The following is a 22,500-nucleotide window of genomic DNA, read 5'->3' on the forward strand; positions in this document are numbered from 1 at the left end:
GTAGGCCCATTTTTTGTAAAACAGGCCATTGCATTGACTTTATTAGTCCTTTTTCCTGTGACTAATCAATTTGGCCATTTTAAACTCTGAATATCAGCTACCCAACTCTATCAGGAGTTATCGCCGACCTATTTGCAATGTGTTTACACAGCGGGAAATGCAGAAGTATTTTATTTTTCGCTATGATCAGCTATGTCAAAAATGGACTATACAAACTTGAAACCACTGATCATAATAATGGGATGAAACTCCTGGACAATAGCTGTGATTGTCCATTCCATATTGTCCATGTTACTTTGACCTGTACGGTTTTTAGCATGTGTTGTTAATTAACATGATAGCACGTTTTTTATTTGATTGAGCGCTATTTAGGTTAGGTCATTTGATCGGAGAATCCTGCATTATGATGTCAAAAGTGTCTCAATACATTGTCATACATTTGATCTCCAGCCTGTAGGCTACAGAAAATGCCACATACTATTTCTACCATATCCTATATCTGCTACATGATTTATGTTAGATCATTTTTTTTTAAGGAACGATGGTGGAGCGCTGCACAGTTGCGTCTCTCCAACAGCACCATGGAGAGGCGCGCTGGGAATGGACAAGCAACATGTTTTGCGCCCCTGCCTTTGACAAAGTGGGCACTGCTTATCAACGGGCGGCACCAGCGCTCACCTAAAAAGTCCATACGCCACTGGTTGAGAGAAATGGTAATTGTTTTTAGGCAGAATTATGTGAGGTTGTATGTGTTGTTGTTCGAGGTGCGTCTTGGTCAATTTATCTCAGAAAATGCCGCCCTCGTCAATCTGCCACCCTAGGCGGCCGCCTAATCCTTCCTGAGGAGATGTTTTAAATGATCTGGGGCACCCCGGACAACAGGATATGTCGCTGTAGCTTACAGTTAGGAACAGGTGGTTTCAACGAGACACTGAATCGTTCACTGTGGTTCAAATTGTATTTGCGGTTTCCCCGCCCAGAGGTTTCGGCGCGTCACCAAATCTAACTTCAGCTCTCCAAAAACGTTCCCCCGGTAGCCTTTACATGCGTTTTCACTTTAGTCCGCGAGCCAGTGACTGAGCCCTCGCGGAAACAAGACGCGCAAGATCAGCACAGTTGTCCACGCGGGAGAGGCAATGTGGACACCGCGCACCCTGGGCCACTTGGATTGTACGTAATTTAGTGGGGGGGAAAGCTTGACCTGCTAGTAGATAGAATTGTAGGCATGCATATACTTTATGCAACGTTTCATTTTCGAGTTGGGTGAGATTCATGATTTGAGTTAATTGTTGTTTTTACTACATAATGGCATTTTATATTTACATTTTAGTCATTTAGCAGACACTCTTATCCAGAGGAACTTACAGTAGTGAATGCATACATTTCATACATGTTTTTTTCCATACTGGCCCCCTGTGGGAATCGAACCCACAACCCTGGTGTTGCAAACACCATGCTCTACCAACTGAGCCACACAGGACCATAGTTAATGATAGACACAGCCAGCCAAGTGTGCATGCACGCACACGCAAAGGCACGTGCGCGCACACACACACACACACACACACACACACACACACACACACACACACACACACACACACACACACACACACACACACACACACACACACACACACACACACACACACTTTCCTGTCCTTGGGGTCACAGTGATGGTGTCTCCCTCTCTCTGCACAATGATTGATTGTGAACAGTAAGTGCGTTCCTTTGTTGCATAACTGAACTCAGCATTACAGTAAGATAGTACAGGTCTAGCCTGGTAGAGCCACCTCTGGGCCTGCCTAATGCAACTTCCTCATGCCATGCATTGGGTGAGGGGTGATGACGGAGCAGTTGGCTCCACCCAGCAGTTGCCGGTCTGTCGGTGCAGCTGTTGCATGCAGCAATGTTATATCCGTCGTGGCTCCCGGGTGCTTTTCCTGCTTTGTACAGAACCCCTAAACTAAAGCCTTGAACAGACTTGCTTATTGGCCAGATCGTCTGCAGATCCTTATCCATTTGTCTACAACTGTATGAGCATATTCTCTCTATCTCTGTCTGAACCAGAATCTGGCTTTACAGGAGACGTTGATATGGCGAATCTCCTTTAAACCCATGAAGCAGCCATTCAACTTGCCATTCACTAGCTTTTCAAGGTTAACAATTATTTGCTGCCGTCACAGCCGGTATGTACTTCCATAAAAGGTTGAAAATAAAAAGGTCTATTCGGCACGTCCCAAGGATCCCAGACAGCACTAACCTTACTGCCTACAAATCTACAATACAAAGGATGTTGCCGTAGAGGCATTTTGTCGGTTGCATGTAACTTTTTATTTAGACCTTTTTTGGAAGTGCACGCCGGCTGTGACAGCAGTAATTGACTATAGCTGCTAATCGAAACTCCATATTTGGTGAGTAACTAACGTATTTTGACATTATTAAGCTTGAAAAGCTGCTTAATGGCAAGTTAAATGGCTGCTTCCTGGGCTTAAAGGAGTTTGCCATATAAAGACAGATTCTGGTTAAATCCCTGTCTCTCTCTGTGTGCCCATACTGATCCTGTTGCTGTCTTGGGTTTCACTCTGAGGATTTATAATCCTCTGCCCTGTAGCGGAGTGCACAGAGAGAGACAGAGACAGAGAGAAAGAGAGAGAGAGAGAGAGAGAGCAAGAGAGACAGAGAGAGATGGGTGTAAATCTGGCCTGGTACTCAGTCAGTGTGTAAATCAGACTGATAGGATCATGCCATGGTAGAGCACCTCCATGGTCTTTAGCCAGCCAAGGGAGGCCTCTCCACCTGCTTGCCCAGGAGGAGGCATGATGGAAGGGCAGGGAAGGCATCAGAGAGAGGGTGGAGCTGCAGCAGAATGGGTGGGGTTGTGGGTGTGTGACCAACTGATCTAATTTCGTGGTGCAGGTGTTCCCTAATTTCGTGGTCCGCTGAGCTAAAGCCTACGCATTAGACCAGGCAGTTAACACAAGTCTTCAGGTCTCAAAACAAGGTTACTCATCATGAGAACGTGGTTCAGCAAACCACCTGTGTTACAGAGGGTAGTGGGAAATGGATGAGAGAGGTCTAGAAGAGAGTGAGATTGAGGGAAAGAAAGAAAGCGTTTAGAGATTGCCGCTCACCGCTCTACTTTCTTTTCCAAGATTGTGATTGTGAAACAGCTACAACGTCTATAGCCACTAGGGGACAGATTTATGGAGCATTGTACCTGAGCAGTTGGCACCTTTTTGTACTTGCAAGGCAATGAAAGACAAAAAACGCCACTAAAACTCAACACGACAGTTTCCCAGACACAAATGAAAAGCCTAGTCCAGGACTAAAAAGCTTGCTCAATGGAGAACCAATGGAGTGCAGGGTCTCTCTGGCGATGACCAGTCTGCCACTGACCTGCACTCTAACCCACTTTCTTTCTTCTTCTATAACAGTTGTCAGTGAGCTGTCGGGGTGTGGCGGCATGCGATCCCCCTGAGCAAGACAGTGCCCTCCAGAGGTGACAGCAGGGAGGACAGGCAGCAGGATGCCAGTGCAGGCGGCTCAGTGGACAGAGTTCCTCTCCTGCCCCATCTGCTACAACGAGTTTGACAGCAGCGGCCACAAGCCCATCAGTCTGGGCTGCTCGCACACCGTGTGTAAGACCTGTCTGCACAAGCTGCACCGCAAGGCCTGTCCCTTCGACCAGACAGCCATCAACACCGACATCGACCTCCTGCCAGTCAACAGTGCCCTGCTACAGCTGGTGGGAGCTCAGGTGGGCACAGCATGTCTTGTTGTTGTTGTTGTTCTTCTTCTTCTGATGATGATAATTATGCTAACGATGATAATGATTGTGATGGTAATGATGATACTGATGATGATGATGATTGTGATGATAATGATTGTGATGATACTGATGATGATGATGATGATGATAATTATAATGATTGTGAAGATATTGATGATGATTGTGAAGATACTGATGATGGTGATGATTGTGATGACAACGATAACGATGACGATAATGATGATAATTGTGAAGATAATGATGATGATTGCGAAGATAATGAGGATACCGATGATGATACCGATAATGATGATGATAATGATGATGACGATGATAATGATGATACCGATGATGATAATGATGATACCAATGATGATAATGATGATACCGATGATGATAACGATGACACCGATGACGATAATGATGATAATGATGATACCGATGATGATAATGATGATGATAATGATGATACCGATGATGATAATGATGATGATGATAGTGATGATGAGTGTCATGATAATGATGTTGTGTGTTCCCAGGTTGTGGAGTCCCAGGCTGTAACTCTGAACAGTGCTGTGGAGGTAGGGCACTATGAGGTGTGCAGGGTGTGTGTGGAGGAGCTGGCTCTCTATCTCAAACCCATCAGTGGAGGAAAAGGTACCAGAACAGAGATTTGGTGATAAATGCATCTGTGTGTGTGTGTGTGTGTGTGTGTGTGTGTGTTTCCAGACAGAGAGGTGCTATCTGCTGCTGACCCTGTGTTCAGCACAGTGTTTTTTTTCCCCTTCTGAGTGGACACTGAGGTCAGAGCAGTGTGTGTGTGTGTGTGTGTGTGTGTGTGTGTGTGTGTGTGTGTGTGTGTGTGTGTGTGTGTGTGTGTGTGTGTGTGTGTGTGTGTGTGTGTGTGTGTGTGCGTGTGCGTGTGAGTGAGTGTGTGCAGTTGAGGTTAGGTTAGAGAAACACAGTATTTCCTGTTATTCTCAGGGTCTGAGCTTAATGTGGTGGGAAGGTTTGCGTCAGAGCATGTAGAATCAGCTAGAACCAGGAAGCCCATGCTCTCTGTAAGGCCATACGGAACTTGGGCCCCCCACACCAACACAAAGCCTGAAACCCCACATTACATCAATAGGAAATGTAATGAGCTGTGTCGAAAGCAGTTTGAGTTAAATTTGTTTAATTGAAAGGAATCCTTCAATTAGATGACAAGAAAAAAGTATATTTAGGAAATGTGAAGAAGTTAAACTAACAACATGACTTAACCCTGCATGTCATTTCAAATTGCATATTTCATTATACCTCATTCTCAGATGAACAGTATATTGCAGAGTAGATCATCTGTAGCAAATACTTTAGTTTATTTATTTTCTTAAACTACACTGTTGGTTAAGGGCTTGTAAGTAAACATTTCACGGTAAGGTCTACACCTGTTGTATTCAGCATTTCACGGTAAGGTCGACACCTGTTGTATTCAGCATTTCACGGTAAGGTTGTTGTATTCAGCATTTCACAGTAAGGTTGTTGTATTCAGCATTTCACGGTAAGGTTGTTGTATTCAGCATTTCACGGTAAGGTCGACACCTGTTGTATTCAGCATTTCACGGTAAGGTTGTTGTATTCAGCATTTCACGGTAAGGTCGACACCTGTTGTATTCAGCATTTCACGGTAAGGTCGACACCTGTTGTATTCAGCATTTCACGGTAAGGTCGACACCTGTTGTATTCAGCATTTCACGGTAAGGTTGTTGTATTCAGCATTTCACGGTAAGGTTGTTGTATTCAGCATTTCACGGTAAGGTTGTTGTATTCAGCATTTCACGGTAAGGTTGTTGTATTCAGCATTTCACGGTAAGGTTGTTGTATTCAGTGCATGTGACAAATACAATTTGATTCGATTTTTGATTTGATAATTGCATGGTGGATGATGGAAAATCCTTCTCCCAGGACCCATAAAACGCTGTGTGACGGGCAGTAAACCTCGAGTCCTGTTTTCCCATCAGTGCTTTTAAAAGCCAATATCTGAGGAGTAGTGCTCCGTTTATTGGGTTAATTCACCTGGAAAGCTGAGAATGCAGTTCAATCCCTCGGCAGCTTTGTCAACTGTTTTTGTGGTGATCACAGAATTGGAGAGGGGACAGTGGTCATCCATCCCTGGTCTTTAATAGACTCACTCTAATAAAGGGTTTTAAGACACTTTTGTCAGCACTTTGTCCTGTTATGGGACATTTATTAGAGGATGAGAGGGGTTTCTACTGCAGGCAGCACTAACACACTACATAAATACAGTTTTGTTTTAGACTAGGATTACATTTTAGCTCTGGTAAACAATAACAGAGTTTGGGAAATTGTCTCTGTATTAGTATGTCAGTGTGTGTGAGTGTGTGTCTGTGTTTCTGTTTGTGTGTCTGTGTTTCTGTTCATGTGTCTGTGTTTCTGTTCATGTGTCTGTATTTCTGTTCGTGTGTCTGTCTGTATTTCTGTTCATATGTCTGTGTTGCTGTTCGTGTGTCTGTCTGTGTTTCTGTTCATGTGTCTGTCTGTATTTCTGTTCATGTGTCTGTGTTTCTGTTCATGTGTCTGTGTTTCTGTTCATGTGTCTGTGTTTCTGTTCGTGTGTCTGTGTTTCTGTTCATGTGTCTGTGTTTCTGTTCATGTGTCTGTGTTTCTGTTCGTGTGTCTGTGTTTCTGTTCGTGTGTCTGTCTGTGTTTCTGTTCATGTGTCTGTGTTTCTGTTCGTGTGTCTGTGTTTCTGTTCATGTGTCTGTGTTTCTGTTCATGTGTCTGTGTTTCTGTTCGTGTGTCTGTGTTTCTGTTCATGTGTCTGTGTTTCTGTTCATGTGTCTGTGTTTCTGTTCATGTGTCTGTGTTTCTGTTCGTGTGTCTGTGTTTCTGTTCATGTGTCTGTGTTTCTGTTCATGTGTCTGTGTTTCTGTTCGTGTGTCTGTGTTTCTGTTCATGTGTCTGTGTTTCTGTTCATGTGTCTGTGTTTCTGTTCATGTGTCTGTGTTTCTGTTCATGTGTCTGTATTTCTGTTCATATTTATGTGTTTCTGTTCGTGTGTCTGTATTTCTGTTCATGTGTCTGTGTTTCTGTTCATGTGTCTGTGTTTCTGTTCGTGTGTCTGTATTTCTGTTCGTGTGTCTGTCTGTATTTCTGTTCATGTGTCTGTGTTTCTGTTCATGTGTCTGTGTTTCTGTTTGTGTGTCTGTGTTTCTGTTCATGTGTCTGTGTTTCTGTTCATGTGTCTGTGTTTCTGTTCATGTGTCTGTGTTTCTGTTCGTGTGTCTGTCTGTGTTTCTGTTCATGTGTCTGTATTTCTGTTCGTGTGTCTGTGTTTCTGTTCGTGTGTCTGTGTTTCTGTTCGTGTGTCTGTGTTTCTGTTCGTGTGTCTGTGTTTCTGTTCGTGTGTCTGTGTTTCTGTTTGTGTGTCTGTGTTTCTGTTCATGTGTCTGTGTTTCTGTTCATGTGTCTGTGTTTCTGTTCGTGTGTCTGTATTTCTGTTCATGTGTCTGTGTTTCTGTTCGTGTGTCTGTGTTTCTGTTCGTGTGTCTGTGTTTCTGTTCGTGTGTCTGTCTGTGTTTCTGTTCATGTGTCTGTGTTTCTGTTCGTGTGTCTGTGTTTCTGTTTATGTGTCTGTATTTCTGTTTGTGTGTCTGTCTGTGTTTCTGTTCATGTGTCTGTGTTTCTGTTCGTGTGTCTGTGTTTCTGTTTATGTGTCTGTATTTCTGTTCGTGTGTCTGTCTGTGTTTCTGTTCATGTGTCTGTGTTTCTGTTCGTGTGTCTGTGTTTCTGTTCATGTGTCTGTATTTCTGTTCGTGTGTCTGTCTGTGTTTCTGTTCATGTGTCTGTGTTTCTGTTCGTGTGTCTGTCTGTGTTTCTGTTCATGTGTCTGTGTTTCTGTTCGTGTGTCTGTCTGTGTTTCTGTTCATGTGTCTGTGTTTCTGTTCGTGTGTCTGTGTTTCTGTTCATGTGTCTGTGTTTCTGTTCATGTGTCTGTGTTTCTGTTTATGTGTCTGTATTTCTGTTCGTGTGTCTGTCTGTGTTTCTGTTCATGTGTCTGTCTGTGTTTCTGTTCGTGTGTCTGTCTGTGTTTCTGTTCGTGTGTCTCTGTTTCTGTTCATGTTTCTGTCCGTTTGTATTTCAGTATTTATGTTTCTGACGCCGTCTTCTGACATTTGACCCCTTCCTCTCCGCAATCCAGGTGTGGTGACCCTCAGTCCGAGCGTGCTCAGTCGGCCCATGCAGAGGAAGCTGGTGACACTCGTCAACTGTCAGCTGGTGGAGGAGGAGGGGCGGTTGCGGGCGGTGCGGGCTGGCAGGTCGCTAGGGGAACGTACCGTCACAGAGCTCATCCTGCAGCACCAGAACCCACAGCAGCTCTCTGCTAACCTGTGGGCTGCCGTCAGAGCACGGGGATGCCAGTTCCTGGGGCCTGGTGAGTGGTGATTGGATGATACACCTGTCAATCACATCTTCAGCATGCTTTTCTCTCTGTGTCCTATCCTCCCTCTCTACTCTGTTATATGATGCTGCAGGACTATGGTGTCTTATAAGGATAACTCATAGTGCAGATCCTGAGCGAGGATTACACCTGATCTGAGGACACCAGTACAACACTGTATCATTTCCTACAGTGTGATAGGATTCCCTCTTGCTGTAAAAAAAAAATATGATGAAATGTCAGATATGTACTTCACACGTATTATGTCATTTATTTATTTGATTAGGTTAGCCTCATTGAGATGAACAATCTCTTTTACAAGAGAGACCTGGCTAAAATAGCACCACACAAAGTTTCAGACACATTTACAACATAAAACACAAAGCATAACCTCCTTAAATGACTACCACCCTGTAGCACTCACGTCTGTAGCCATGAAGAGCTTTGAAAGGCTGGTCATGGCTCACATCAACACCATCATCCCGGAAACCCTAGACCCACTCCAATTTACATAAACACCTCCCTCTGCAACTGGATCCTGGACTTCCTGACCGGCCACCCCCAGGTGGTAAGGGTAGGCAACAACACATCTACCACGCTGATTCTCAACAAGGAGGCGCCTCAGGTGTGCGTGCTTGGTCCCCTACTGTACTCCCTGTTCACCCACGACTGCATGGCCACGCACAACTCCAACACAATCATTAAGTTTGCTGACGACACAACGTTGGTAGGACCTGATCACTGACAAAGACGAGACAGCCTATAGGGAGGAGGTCAGAGACCTGGCAGTGTCTTATAACGTTAGCAAGACAAAGGAGCTGATCGTGGACTACAGGAAAAGGAGGTCCGAACACACCCCCATTCACATCGACGGGGCTGTAGTGGTGCAGGTCGAGAGTTTCAAGTTCCTTGATGTCCACATCACCAACAAACTATGATGGTGCAAACACACCAAGACAGTCGTGAAGAGGGCATGACATCACCTTTTCCCCCTCAGGAGACTGAAAAGATTTGGCATAGGTCCCCAGATCCTCAAAATGTTCTACAGCTGCACCATCGAGAGCATCCTAACCCGTTACATCACCGCCTGGTATGGAAACTGCTATACTAGGCGGTGTCAGAGAAAGGTCTAAAAAATTGTCAAAGACTCCAGTCACACAAGTCATAGACTGTTCTCTCTACTACCGCACGGCAAGCTGTACCGGAGCGCCAAGTCTAGGTCCAAAAGGTTCCTAAACAGCTTCTACCCCCAAGCCATAAGACTGCAGAACAATTATTCAATAATACCCCCTGTATACAGCCTTGTTAATGTTATTTTATTGTGTTACTTTTTAGTTTATTTTTTACTTTAGTTTACTTAGTAAATATTTTCTTTACTTTATTTTCTCAAAACTGCATTGTTGATTAAACGGGCTTGTAAGTAAGCATTTCACAGTAGTACTTCATAAGTACTATGCAGTATGTACTAGTACTTAAATAATTCCTTAATTAATCCTCTTCATCCCCTTTGGAACATAAGGCCACTGATATGTACTAGCAGTACTTCATAAGTACTATGCAGTATGTACTAGTACTTAAATAATTCCTTAATTAATCCTCTTCATCCCCTTTGGAACATAAGGCCACTGATATGTACTAGCAGTACTTCATAAGTACTATGCAGTATGTACTAGTACTTAAATAATTCCTTAATTAATCCTCTTCATCCCCTTTGGAACATAAGGCCACTGATATGTACTAGCAGTACTTCATAAGTACTATGCAGTATGTACTGTAGCTACATGATGACAGTTGTGTGTGTCATCTGATACAGCCACGCAGGAGGATGCTCTGAAGCTGGTGCTGTTGGCGCTAGAGGACGGCTCAGCTCTGTCCAGGAAAGTTCTGGTCCTTTTTGTGGTTCAGAAGCTGGAGGCTCGGTTCCCTCAGGCCTCCAAGACCTCCATAGGACATGTGGTCCAGCTACTCTACAGGGCCTCCTGCTTTAAGGTGAGACCTGTTCTACTGTATTGGTATATTGTGTTGTATATTGTATTGCATATTGTATTGTATATTGTATTGTAGATTGTATATTGTATTGTATATTGTATATTGTATATTGTATATTGTATTGTATGCGCCCAACTGCACTTATGATGCACGTAGGCATGCAAATACACACACATACGCGCAAGTACACATGCACATGCATACACACACACACACACACACACACACACACACACACACACACACACACACACACACACACACACACACACACACACACACACACACACACACACACACACACACACACACACACACACACACACACACACACACTAACTCATACACATCACTGACGTCGATAACGGTCTCCATAACCTTGTAGCGTACAGGCCGTCGTGGTTTAAAGTAATAATGATAGAAAGTATGGTTTTATCAAAGCTCTACAAAAGTCTTTTTGAAAGTGCCAGCGACATCACTAGGCACCATGCTGTACCGTACCACCAGTCATGATTATTGACGCACTCTGAAGAGGTGCCAGCTTCTGTCTCTGGCACTCATCATGCCCAGCAGTGGAGAAAGGTTCCGCTTGTCACTTACCATGTGTTCCTGAATCTCTCTGGGAGATGTCAAATTCACATCTCTAGTTTAGATTTATATTGCCAATTATGACACATTACAGTAGCTGTCATTGGAACCATGTTCCACATGAAACGACTCAAAATGGTCCTCTCTCTGCTCACTCCTCTGAAAACTCCCAGTGATAGAAACTGGTCCTCTCTCTGCTCACTCCTCTGAAAACTCCCAGTGATAGAAACTGGTCCTCTCTCTGCTCACTCCTCTGAAAACTCCCAGTGATAGAAACTGGTCCTCTCTCTGCTCACTCCTCTGAAAACTCCCAGTGATAGAAACTGGTCCTCTCTCTGCTCACTCCTCTGAAAACTCCCAGTGATAGAAACTGGTCCTCTCTCTGCTCACTCCTCTGAAAACTCCCAGTGATAGAAACTGCTAGTGGTGAAGTGTGTGTGTTTGTGTGTGCGTGCATACGTGCGTGCGTGTTCATGTGTGCATGTGAGAGATAGCCTTGTTGTTGATTCAGAGTCCTCCAGCCTGTAAGCATGGTTGGCAGGACTGCAATGCCAACCATTTACCCAGGGTGAAACGCTGTTCTGTATTTTCCCCAGTTGCCCAGTCGGTCACAGAGTCACAGTCACAGAGGGACAGTCACAGAGTCACAGTCACAGAGGGACAGTCACAGAGGGACTGGCCTGGTGTCTTACGATGTTTACTCATAGGGCAGATTCTGAGTGGGAGAACTCTGTTTCTCACACCTGATCTGAGTTTTGAGTTTTGAGTCTGAGGACACAAGGCATTAAAACACAAATATCTTTCAGTCATATGAGAGTGATGCGATTCTGTTTACCGGGTTACTGTAGGTCACTGGGTTACTGTAGGTCACTGGGTTACTGTAGGTCACTGGGTTACTGTAGATTACCGGGTTACTGTAGGTCACTGGGTTACTGTAGGTCACTGGGTTACTGTAGATCACTGGGTTACTGTAGGTCACTGGGTTACTGTAGATCACTGGGTTACTGTAGGTCACTGGGTTACTGTAGGTCACTGGGTTACTGTAGATCACTGGGTTACTGTAGGTCACCGCGTTACTGTAGATCACTGGGTTACTGTAGATCACTGGGTTACTGTAGGTTACCACGTTACTGTAGGTCACAGGGTTACTGTAGGTCACAGGGTTACTGTAGGTCACAGGGTTACTGTAGGTCACCGCGTTACTGTAGGTCACTGGGTTACTGTAGATCACTGGGTTACTGTAGGTCACAGGGTTACTGTAGATCACTGGGTTACTGTAGGTCACAGGGTTACTGTAGGTCACTGGGTTACTGTAGATCACTGGGTTACTGTAGGTCACCGCGTTACTGTAGGTCACAGGGTTACTGTAGGTCACTGGGTTACTGTAGGTCACTGGGTTACTGTAGATTACCGGGTTACTATAGGTCACTGGGTTACTGTAGGTCACTGGGTTACTGTAGATCACAGGGTTACTGTAGGTCACCGCGTTACTGTAGGTCACTGGGTTACTGTAGATCACTGGGTTACTGTAGGTCACTGGGTTACTGTAGATCACTGGGTTACTGTAGGTCACTGGGTTACTGTAGGTCACTGGGTTACTGTAGATCACTGGGTTACTGTAGGTCACAGGGTTACTGTAGGTCACCGCGTTACTGTAGGTCACAGGGTTACTGTAGGTCACTGGGTTACTATAGGTCACTGGGTTACTGTAGGTCACAGGGTTATTGTAGGTCACTGGGTTACTGTAGATCACTGGGTTACTGTAGGGCACAGGGTTACTGTAGATCACTGGGTTACTGTAGGTCACCGCGTTACTGTAGGTCACTGGGTTACTGTAGGTCACTGGGTCACTGTAGGTCACTGGGTTACTGTAGATCACTGGGTTACTGTAGATCACTGGGTTACTGTAGATCACTGGGTTACTGTAGGTCACTGGGTTACTGTAGGTCACAGCGTTACTGTAGGTCACAGGGTTACTGTAGGTCACAGGGTTACTGTAGGTCACTGGGTTACTGTAGATCACTGGGTTACTGTAGGTCACTGCGTTACTGTAGGTCACAGGGTTACTGTAGGTCACTGGGTTACTGTAGGTCACTGGGTTACTGTAGGTCACAGGGTTACTGTAGGTCACTGGTTTACTGTAGGTCACTGGGTTACTGTAGATCACTGGGTTACTGTAGGTCACTGGGTTACTGTAGATCACTGGGTTACTGTAGATCACTGGGTTACTGTAGGTCACCGCGTTACTGTAGGTCACAGGGTTACTGTAGGTCACTGGGTTACTGTAGGTCACAGGGTTACTGTAGGTCACTGGGTTACTGTAGATCACTGGGTTACTGTAGGTCACCGCGTTACTGTAGGTCACAGGGTTACTGTAGGTCATTGGGTTACTGTAGGTCACTGGGTTACTGTAGATCACTGGGTTACTGTAGGTCACAGGGTTACTGTAGGTCACTGGGTTACTGTAGGTCACTGGGTTAGTGTAGATCACTGGGTTACTGTAGATCACTGGGTTACTGTAGGTCACAGGGTTACTGTAGGTCACCGCGTTACTGTAGGTCACAGGGTTACTGTAGGTCACTGGGTTACTATAGGTCACTGGGTTACTGTAGGTCACAGGGTTACTGTAGGTCACTGGGTTACTGTAGATCACTGGGTTACTGTAGGTCACAGGGTTACTGTAGATCACTGGGTTACTGTAGGTCACCGCGTTACTGTAGGTCACTGGGTTACTGTAGATCACTGGGTTACTGTAGGTCACCGCGTTACTGTAGGTCACAGGGTTACTGTAGGTCACTGGGTTACTGTAGGTCACTGGGTTACTGTAGATTACCGGGTTACTATAGGTCACTGGGTTACTGTAGGTCACTGGGTTACTGTAGATCACAGGGTTACTGTAGGTCACCGCGTTACTGTAGGTCACTGGGTTACTGTAGATCACTGGGTTACTGTAGGTCACTGGGTTACTGTAGATCACTGGGTTACTGTAGGTCACTGGGTTACTGTAGATCACTGGGTTACTGTAGATCACTGGGTTACTGTAGGTCACAGGGTTACTGTAGGTCACCGCGTTACTGTAGGTCACAGGGTTACTGTAGGTCACTGGGTTACTATAGGTCACTGGGTTACTGTAGGTCACAGGGTTATTGTAGGTCACTGGGTTACTGTAGATCACTGGGTTACTGTAGGGCACAGGGTTACTGTAGATCACTGGGTTACTGTAGGTCACCGCGTTACTGTAGGTCACTGGGTTACTGTAGGTCACTGGGTCACTGTAGGTCACTGGGTTACTGTAGATCACTGGGTTACTGTAGATCACTGGGTTACTGTAGATCACTGGGTTACTGTAGGTCACTGGGTTACTGTAGGTCACAGCGTTACTGTAGGTCACAGGGTTACTGTAGGTCACAGGGTTACTGTAGGTCACTGGGTTACTGTAGATCACTGGGTTACTGTAGGTCACTGCGTTACTGTAGGTCACAGGGTTACTGTAGGTCACTGGGTTACTGTAGGTCACTGGGTTACTGTAGGTCACAGGGTTACTGTAGGTCACTGGTTTACTGTAGGTCACTGGGTTACTGTAGATCACTGGGTTACTGTAGGTCACTGGGTTACTGTAGATCACTGGGTTACTGTAGATCACTGGGTTACTGTAGGTCACCGCGTTACTGTAGGTCACAGGGTTACTGTAGGTCACTGGGTTACTGTAGGTCACAGGGTTACTGTAGGTCACTGGGTTACTGTAGATCACTGGGTTACTGTAGGTCACCGCGTTACTGTAGGTCACAGGGTTACTGTAGGTCATTGGGTTACTGTAGGTCACTGGGTTACTGTAGATCACTGGGTTACTGTAGGTCACAGGGTTACTGTAGGTCACTGGGTTACTGTAGGTCACTGGGTTAGTGTAGATCACTGGGTTACTGTAGATCACTGGGTTACTGTAGGTCACAGGGTTACTGTAGGTCACCGCGTTACTGTAGGTCACAGGGTTACTGTAGGTCACTGGGTTACTATAGGTCACTGGGTTACTGTAGGTCACAGGGTTACTGTAGGTCACTGGGTTACTGTAGATCACTGGGTTACTGTAGGTCACAGGGTTACTGTAGATCACTGGGTTACTGTAGGTCACCGCGTTACTGTAGGTCACTGGGTTACTGTAGGTCACAGGGTTACTGTAGGTCACCGCGTTACTGTAGGTCACAGGGTTACTGTAGGTCACTGGGTTACTATAGGTCACTGGGTTACTGTAGGTCACAGGGTTACTGTAGGTCACTGGGTTACTGTAGATCACTGGGTTACTGTAGGTCACAGGGTTACTGTAGATCACTGGGTTACTGTAGGTCACCGCGTTACTGTAGGTCACTGGGTTACTGTAGGTCACTGGGTCACTGTAGGTCACTGGGTTACTGTAGATCACTGGGTTACTGTAGATCACTGGGTTACTGTAGATCACTGGGTTACATCCTCCTCTCCTTCCCTCGCACCCCCCACCTCCCTCCCCTCCCTCCCTCCCTCCCTCCCTCCCTCCCTCCCTCCCTCCCTCCCTCCCAGGTGACCAAGCGTGACGAGGACTCGTCGCTGATGCAGCTAAAGGAGGAGTTCCGTGCGTACGAGGCGCTGCGTCGCGAGCACGACGCCCAGATCGTACACATCGCCATGGAGGCGGGGCTCCGTATCTCCCCTGAACAGTGGTCCTCTCTGCTCTATGGAGACCTCATCCACAAGTCACACATGCAGTCTATCATCGATAAGGTTTACTGTCTGCCTCCCCACCACTCTATTACTTTTATTTATGTAACCTTTATTTAAGGCAAGTCAGTTAAGAACAAATTCTTATTTACAATGACGGCCTACCTCGGCCAAACCCTAACCTGGACAACACTGGGCCAATTGTGCGCCGCCCTATGGGACTCCCAATCACAGCCGGTTGTGATACAGCCTGGAATCGAACCAGGGGCTGTAGTGACACCGGTTTACCAGGGACCACGTCCCAGCAGGGACCATGTCAGGGACCACGTCCCAGGGACCACGTCCCAGCAGGGACCACGTTCCAGGGACCACGTTCCAGGGACCACGTCCCAGCAGGGACCACGTCCCAGGCAAACCGGTGACCTAGGGATCCCCACCATACGTTAGCAACAACAACAACAAAAAATCACGTCTTGTCTTGTCATCAGGTGAATGATGATGGTTAAGGAGAAGTTATCAACGTTTTAAAATGAAAACATTTAACAGATAGTTTTTCATTATTTTGACCTCCCCACATTATAATTGGAAGAGGAAATGTAAACTCTATTGACTGGTAGCCCATTGACTGGTAGCCCATTGACTGGTAGCTTATTGACTGGTAGCCTATTGACTGGTAGCTTATTGACTGGTAGCTTATTGACTGGTAGCCTATTGACTGGTAGCTTATTGACTGGTAGCCTATTGACTGGTAGCTTATTGACTGGCTATTGACTGGTAGCTTATTGACTGGTAGCTTATTGACTGGGTATTGACTGGTAGCCTATTGACTGGTAGCTTATTGACTGGCTATTGACTGGTAGCCTATTGACTGGTAGCTTATTGACTGGTAGCTTATTGACTGGTAGCTTATTGACTGGTAGCCTATTGACTGGTAGCCTATTGACTGGTAGCTTATTGACTAGTAGCCTACTGACTGGTAGCCTATTGACTGGTAGCCTATTGACTGGTAGCTTATTGACTGGCTATTGACTGGTAGCTTATTGACTGGTAGCTTATTGACTGGCTATTGACTGGTAGCCTATTGACTGGTAGCCTATTGACTGGTAGCTTATTGACTGGCTATTGACTGGTAGCCTATTGACTGGTAGCCTACTGACTGGTAGCCTATTGACTGGTAGCCTATTGACTGGTAGCTTATTGACTGGTAGCTTATTGACTGGCTATTGACTGGTAGCCTATTGACTGGTAGCCTATTGACTGATAGCTTAGTTAACTGGCTATTGACTGGTAGCCTATTGACTGGCTATTGACTGGTAGCCTATTGACTGGTAGCCTATTGACTGGTAGCCTACTGACTGGTAGCTTATTGACTGGTAGCCTATTGACTGGTAGCTTATTGACTGGTAGCTTATTGACTGGTAGCCTATTGACTGGTAACTTATTGACTGGTAGCCTACTGACTGGTAGCCTATTGACTAGTAGCCTATTTACTGGTAGCCTATTGACTGGTAGCTTATTGACTGGCTATTGACTGGTAGCCTACTGACTGGTAGCCTACTGACTGGTAGCCTATTGAATGGTAGCCTATTGACTGGTAGCTTATTGACTGGTAGCCTATCGACTGGTAGCCTATTGACTGGTAGCCTATTGACTGGTAGCCTATTGACTGGTAGCTTATTGACTGGAGGCCTATTGACTGGTAGCTTATTGACTGGTAGCCTATTGACTGGTAGCTTATTGACTGGTAGCCTATTGACTGGTAGCTTATTGACTGGTAGCCTATTGACTGGTAGCCTATTGACTGGTAGCTTATTGACTGGTAGCCTATTGACTGGTAGCTTATTGACTGGTAGCCTATTGACTGGTAGCTTATTGACTGGTAGCCTATTGACTGGTAGCCCTACTGACTGGTAGCCTATTGACTGGTAGCCTATTGACTGGTAGCTTATTGACTGGTAGCCTATCGACTGGTAGCCTATTGACTGGTAGCCTATTGACTGGTAGCCTATTGACTGGTAGCTTATTGACTGGAGGCCTATTGACTGGTAGCTTATTGACTGGTAGCCTATTGACTGGTAGCTTATTGACTGGTAGCCTATTGACTGGTAGCCTATTGACTGGTAGCCTACTGACTGGTAGCCTATTGACTGGTAGTTTATTGACTGGTAGCTTATTGACTGGTAGCCTATTGACTAGTAGCCTATTGACTGGTAGCCTATTGACTAGTAGCCTATTGACTGGTAGCTTATTGACTGGTAGCCTACTGACTGGTAGCCTATTGACTAGTAGCCTATTGACTGGTAGCCTATTGACTAGTAGCCTATTGACTGGTAGCCTATTGACTGGTAGCCTACTGACTGGTAGCCTATTGACTGGTAGTTTATTGACTGGTAGCCTACTGACTGGTAGCCTATTGACTGGTAGCCTATTGACTGGTAGCCTATTGACTGGTAGCCTACTGACTGGTAGCCTATTGACTGGTAGTTTATTGACTGGTAGCCTATTGACTGGTAGCCTACTGACTGGTAGCCTATTGACTGGTAGTTTATTGACTGGTAGCCTACTGACTGGTAGCTTACTGACTGGTAACCTATTGACTGGTAGCCTACTGACTGGTAGCCTACTGACTGGTAGCCTATTAGCAGAGACTTTAAAAGAGCACATGTCAGTTACTCCAGTGAGTGTAATTGACTCCAGTGAGTGTAATTGACTCCAGTGAGTGTAATTGACTCCAGTGAGTATAATTGACTCCAGTGAGTATAATTGACTCCAGTGAGTGTAACTGACTCCAGTGAGTGTAATTGACTCCAGTGAGTGTAATTGACTCCAGTGAGTGTAATTGACTCCAGTGAGTATAATTGACTCCAGTGAGTGTAATTGACTCCAGTGAGTATAATTGACTCCAGTGAGTATAATTGACTCCAGTGAGTGTAACTGACTCCAGTGAGTGTAATTGACTCCAGTGAGTGTAATTGACTCCAGTGAGTGTAATTGACTCCAGTGAGTATAATTGACTCCAGTGAGTGTAATTGACTCCAGTGAGTATAATTGACTCCAGTGAGTATAATTGACTCCAGTGAGTATAATTGACTCCAGTGAGTGTAACTGACTCCAGTGAGTATAATTGACTCCAGTGAGTATAATTGACTCCAGTGAGTGTAACTGACTCCAGTGAGTGTAATTTGCTCAATATTAGTAGTTGAGAAATAAAGTTGGCATCATCAGAAATAAGATATTCTCCTCTTTTCCTACTGTAGGTATGTCATTCAAAATTAGTTTATTCTGTTGTTGCTAGAGATATTCATAAAAGCATTTCTCAACTTTTATTTTAATCTTTAAAAAATATTTTCCCCTGCAGTACCTCCGCTGACCCCTGATTGAATACCGATGGTGTAAACTCAGTACAACCATATTAAATTGCACTTCATTGAGTTGTTAGGTGTTTCTTCACTAACTCTATTGGATGATGGTCACTCCCACAGCTCCAGTCCCCAGAGTCCTTTGCAAAGAGTGTCCAGGAGCTGACGATAGTTCTACAGAGAACAGGAGACCCAGCCAATCTGAACAGCCTCAGACCACACCTGGAACTACTGGCCAACATCGACCACAACCCAGGTAGACACAGTACAGATCAACCCACACCTTTCAGCTCAGGGACTGGCGAACCCAGCAGCTTCCCCATGCAACTCCCTTGAGGTTCAGACCAGGGTTTCCCAAACTCTGGCTGCACGTTTTGATTTTTTGCTCTAGCACTACACAACTGATTCAAATAACCAAAGCTTGATGATGAGTTGGTTATTTGAATCAGCTGTATAGTTTTAGGGCAAAAACCAAAAGGTGTACTGGGGGGAGGGCAGGACCGAGTTTGGGAAGCCCTAGTTTAGATCATCACCAGTTATAGTACTGAACAGAAGAGGTAACATGATAATGCACCATTGTTTCATGTTAGTGGGTGAAACTGCCTGCACTGTGACTCACTAGACTTGTAAAGAAATGGACAGACCGGGCCTGTGAGACAGGTGGACAGACCGGGCCTGTGAGACAGGTGGACAGACCGGGCCTGTGAGACAGGTGGACAGACCGGGCCTGTGAGACAGGTGTAGGTATCTGTGGTATATCTTTGTGGGTTTTGCGGGTTTGTTTAGAAGCTGCAGACACTATGATATTGTTTAGAAACAAGGAGACAGGGATGTTGATATGGGACGTGTGTTTTGGTGTGGGTAGATGCAGCGGCGCCTCCGTGGTGGGAGGAGCTGGAGAGTGTGATGCTGGCGGTGAAGGTGGTGGTTCATGATCTGGTGGAGTTTATACACAACTTCAGTAAGAAGAGCCATGAGACAGCACAGGTACAGAACCGGACATAACACACACACACACACACACACACACACACACACACACACACACACACACACACACACACATACGCACACACACGTATGCACACACACACACACACACACACACACACACACACACACACACACACACACACACACACACACACACACACACACACACACACACATACATACAAACAAACGCATGCTAATGTACGCACACACACACACACACACACACACACAGAAGCACATGCGTACAAACACACATGCACACACACACACATGCATGCACACATGCACGCAAAATCACACACGCACATACACACGTACAAACGTAATACAGCTGTTAAATGTACAACAGAGACAATGTGAGAGACATTTATATGTCCTTCATCAAGCACAGTGGTTTTCTATTGTCAGTAACATTGTTCTGTCTGTCTCCTTCCCATGCAGCCGCAGCCCAACAGCAAATATAAGACCAGTATCTGTCGAGACCTCCGGCAGCAGGGCGGCTGTCCCCGAGGATCCAACTGCACCTTCGCACACACACAGGACGAGCTAGAGAAGTGAGGGAGAACACCACAGACCAGTTTTTATCAAAGCTTTTATGTGAACAAAACCTTAAACGGACCTACCCTTCTAATTATCTCTGTCTCTCTCTCTCCACCCTCTCCATCTCTCTACCCTCTCCATCTCTCTACCCTCTCCATCTCTCTACCCTCTCCACCTCTCCATCTCTCCACCCTCTCCATCTCTCTACCCTCTCCATCTCTCTACCCTCTCCATCTCTCCACCCTCTCCATCTCTCTACCCTCTCCATCTCTCTACCCTCTCCACCTCTCCATCTCTCCACCCTCTCCATCTCTCTACCCTCTCCATCTCTCCACCCTCTCCATCTCTCTACCCTCTCCATCTCTCTACCCTCTCCATCTCTCTACCCTCTCCATCTCTCCACCCTCTCCATCTCTCCACCCTCTCCATCTCTCCACCCTCTCCATCTCTCTACCCTCTCCATCTCTCTACCCTCTCCATCTCTCTACCCTCTCCATCTCTCTACCCTCTCCATCTCTCCACCCTCTCCATCTCTCTACCCTCTCCATCTCTCTACCCTCTCCATCTCTCCATCTCTCTACCCTCTCCATCTCTCTACCCTCTCCATCTCTCTACCCTCTCCATCTCTCTACCCTCTCCATCTCTCCACCCTCTCCATCTCTCCACCCTCTCCATCTCTCCACCCTCTCCATCTCTCTACCCTCTCCATCTCTCCACCCTCTCCATCTCTCCACCCTCTCCATCTCTCCACCCTCTCCATCTCTCTACCCTCTCCATCTCTCTACCCTCTCCATCTCTCCACCCTCTCCATCTCTCCACCCTCTCCATCTCTCCACCCTCTCCATCTCTCTACCCTCTCCATCTCTCTACCCTCTCCATCTCTCTACCCTCTCCATCTCTCCACCCTCTCCATCTCTCCACCCTCTCCATCTCTCCACCCTCTCCACCTCTCCATCTCTCTACCCTCTCCATCTCTCCATCTCTCCACCCTCTCCATCTCTCCACCCTCTCCACCTCTCCATCTCTCCACCCTCTCCATCTCTCCACCCTCTCCATCTCTCCACCCTCTCCATCTCTCTACCCTCTCCATCTCTCCACCCTCTCCATCTCTCCACCCTCTCCATCTCTCCACCCTCTCCATCTCTCTACCCTCTCCATCTCTCTACCCTCTCCATCTCTCCACCCTCTCCATCTCTCCACCCTCTCCATCTCTCCACCCTCTCCACCTCTCCATCTCTCTACCCTCTCCATCTCTCTACCCTCTCCACCTCTCCATCTCTCTACCCTCTCCATCTCTCTACCCTCTCCATCTCTCCACCCTCTCCACCTCTCCATCTCTCTACCCTCTCCATCTCTCCACCCTCTCCACCTCTCTACCCTCTCCATCTCTCCAACCTCTCCATCTCTCTACCCTCTCCACCTCTCCATCTCTCTACCCTCTCCATCTCTCCACCCTCTCCATCTCTCCACCCTCTCCATCTCTCTACCCTCTCCATCTCTCCACCCTCTCCATCTCTCCACCCTCTCCATCTCTCTACCCTCTCCATCTCTCCACCCTCTCCATCTCTCCACCCTCTCCATCTCTCCACCCTCTCCATCTCTCTACCCTCTCCATCTCTCTACCCTCTCCATCTCTCCACCCTCTCCATCTCTCCACCCTCTCCATCTCTCCACCCTCTCCATCTCTCTACCCTCTCCATCTCTCTACCCTCTCCATCTCTCCACCCTCTCCATCTCTCCACCCTCTCCATCTCTCCACCCTCTCCATCTCTCCACCCTCTCCATCTCTCTACCCTCTCCATCTCTCTACCCTCTCCATCTCTCCACCCTCTCCACCTCTCCATCTCTCTACCCTCTCCATCTCTCTACCCTCTCCATCTCTCCACCCTCTCCATCTCTCTACCCTCTCCATCTCTCCACCCTCTCCATCTCTCCACCCTCTCCATCTCTCTACCCTCTCCATCTCTCTACCCTCTCCACCTCTCCATCTCTCTACCCTCTCCATCTCTCTACCCTCTCCATCTCTCCACCCTCTCCACCTCTCCATCTCTCTACCCTCTCCATCTCTCCACCCTCTCCACCTCTCTACCCTCTCCATCTCTCCAACCTCTCCATCTCTCTACCCTCTC

General features: G+C 46.5%; 1 protein-coding gene across 1 annotated transcript in view; it reads left to right on the top strand.

The window, feature by feature from the left end:
- Positions 1 to 20,389, top strand: part of LOC106568378 (roquin-2) — a 23,351-nt gene extending 2,962 nt beyond the window's left edge. The window contains exons 2-9 of the mRNA XM_082960531.1: positions 3,438 to 3,760; positions 4,312 to 4,429; positions 7,971 to 8,204; positions 10,024 to 10,199; positions 15,339 to 15,539; positions 18,959 to 19,091; positions 19,701 to 19,822; positions 20,273 to 20,389. Of these exons, the coding sequence (XP_082816657.1) occupies positions 3,530 to 3,760; positions 4,312 to 4,429; positions 7,971 to 8,204; positions 10,024 to 10,199; positions 15,339 to 15,539; positions 18,959 to 19,091; positions 19,701 to 19,822; positions 20,273 to 20,389 (1,332 nt within the window). The 5' untranslated portion in view covers positions 3,438 to 3,529. The remainder of the gene's footprint in view (positions 1 to 3,437; positions 3,761 to 4,311; positions 4,430 to 7,970; positions 8,205 to 10,023; positions 10,200 to 15,338; positions 15,540 to 18,958; positions 19,092 to 19,700; positions 19,823 to 20,272) is intronic.
- The last annotated feature ends 2,111 nt before the right edge of the window (positions 20,390 to 22,500 follow it).

The sequence above is a fragment of the Salmo salar genome, chromosome 13, assembly GCF_965601325.2.
Source record: "Salmo salar chromosome 13, fSalSal1, whole genome shotgun sequence".
NCBI lineage: Eukaryota > Metazoa > Chordata > Actinopteri > Salmoniformes > Salmonidae > Salmo > Salmo salar.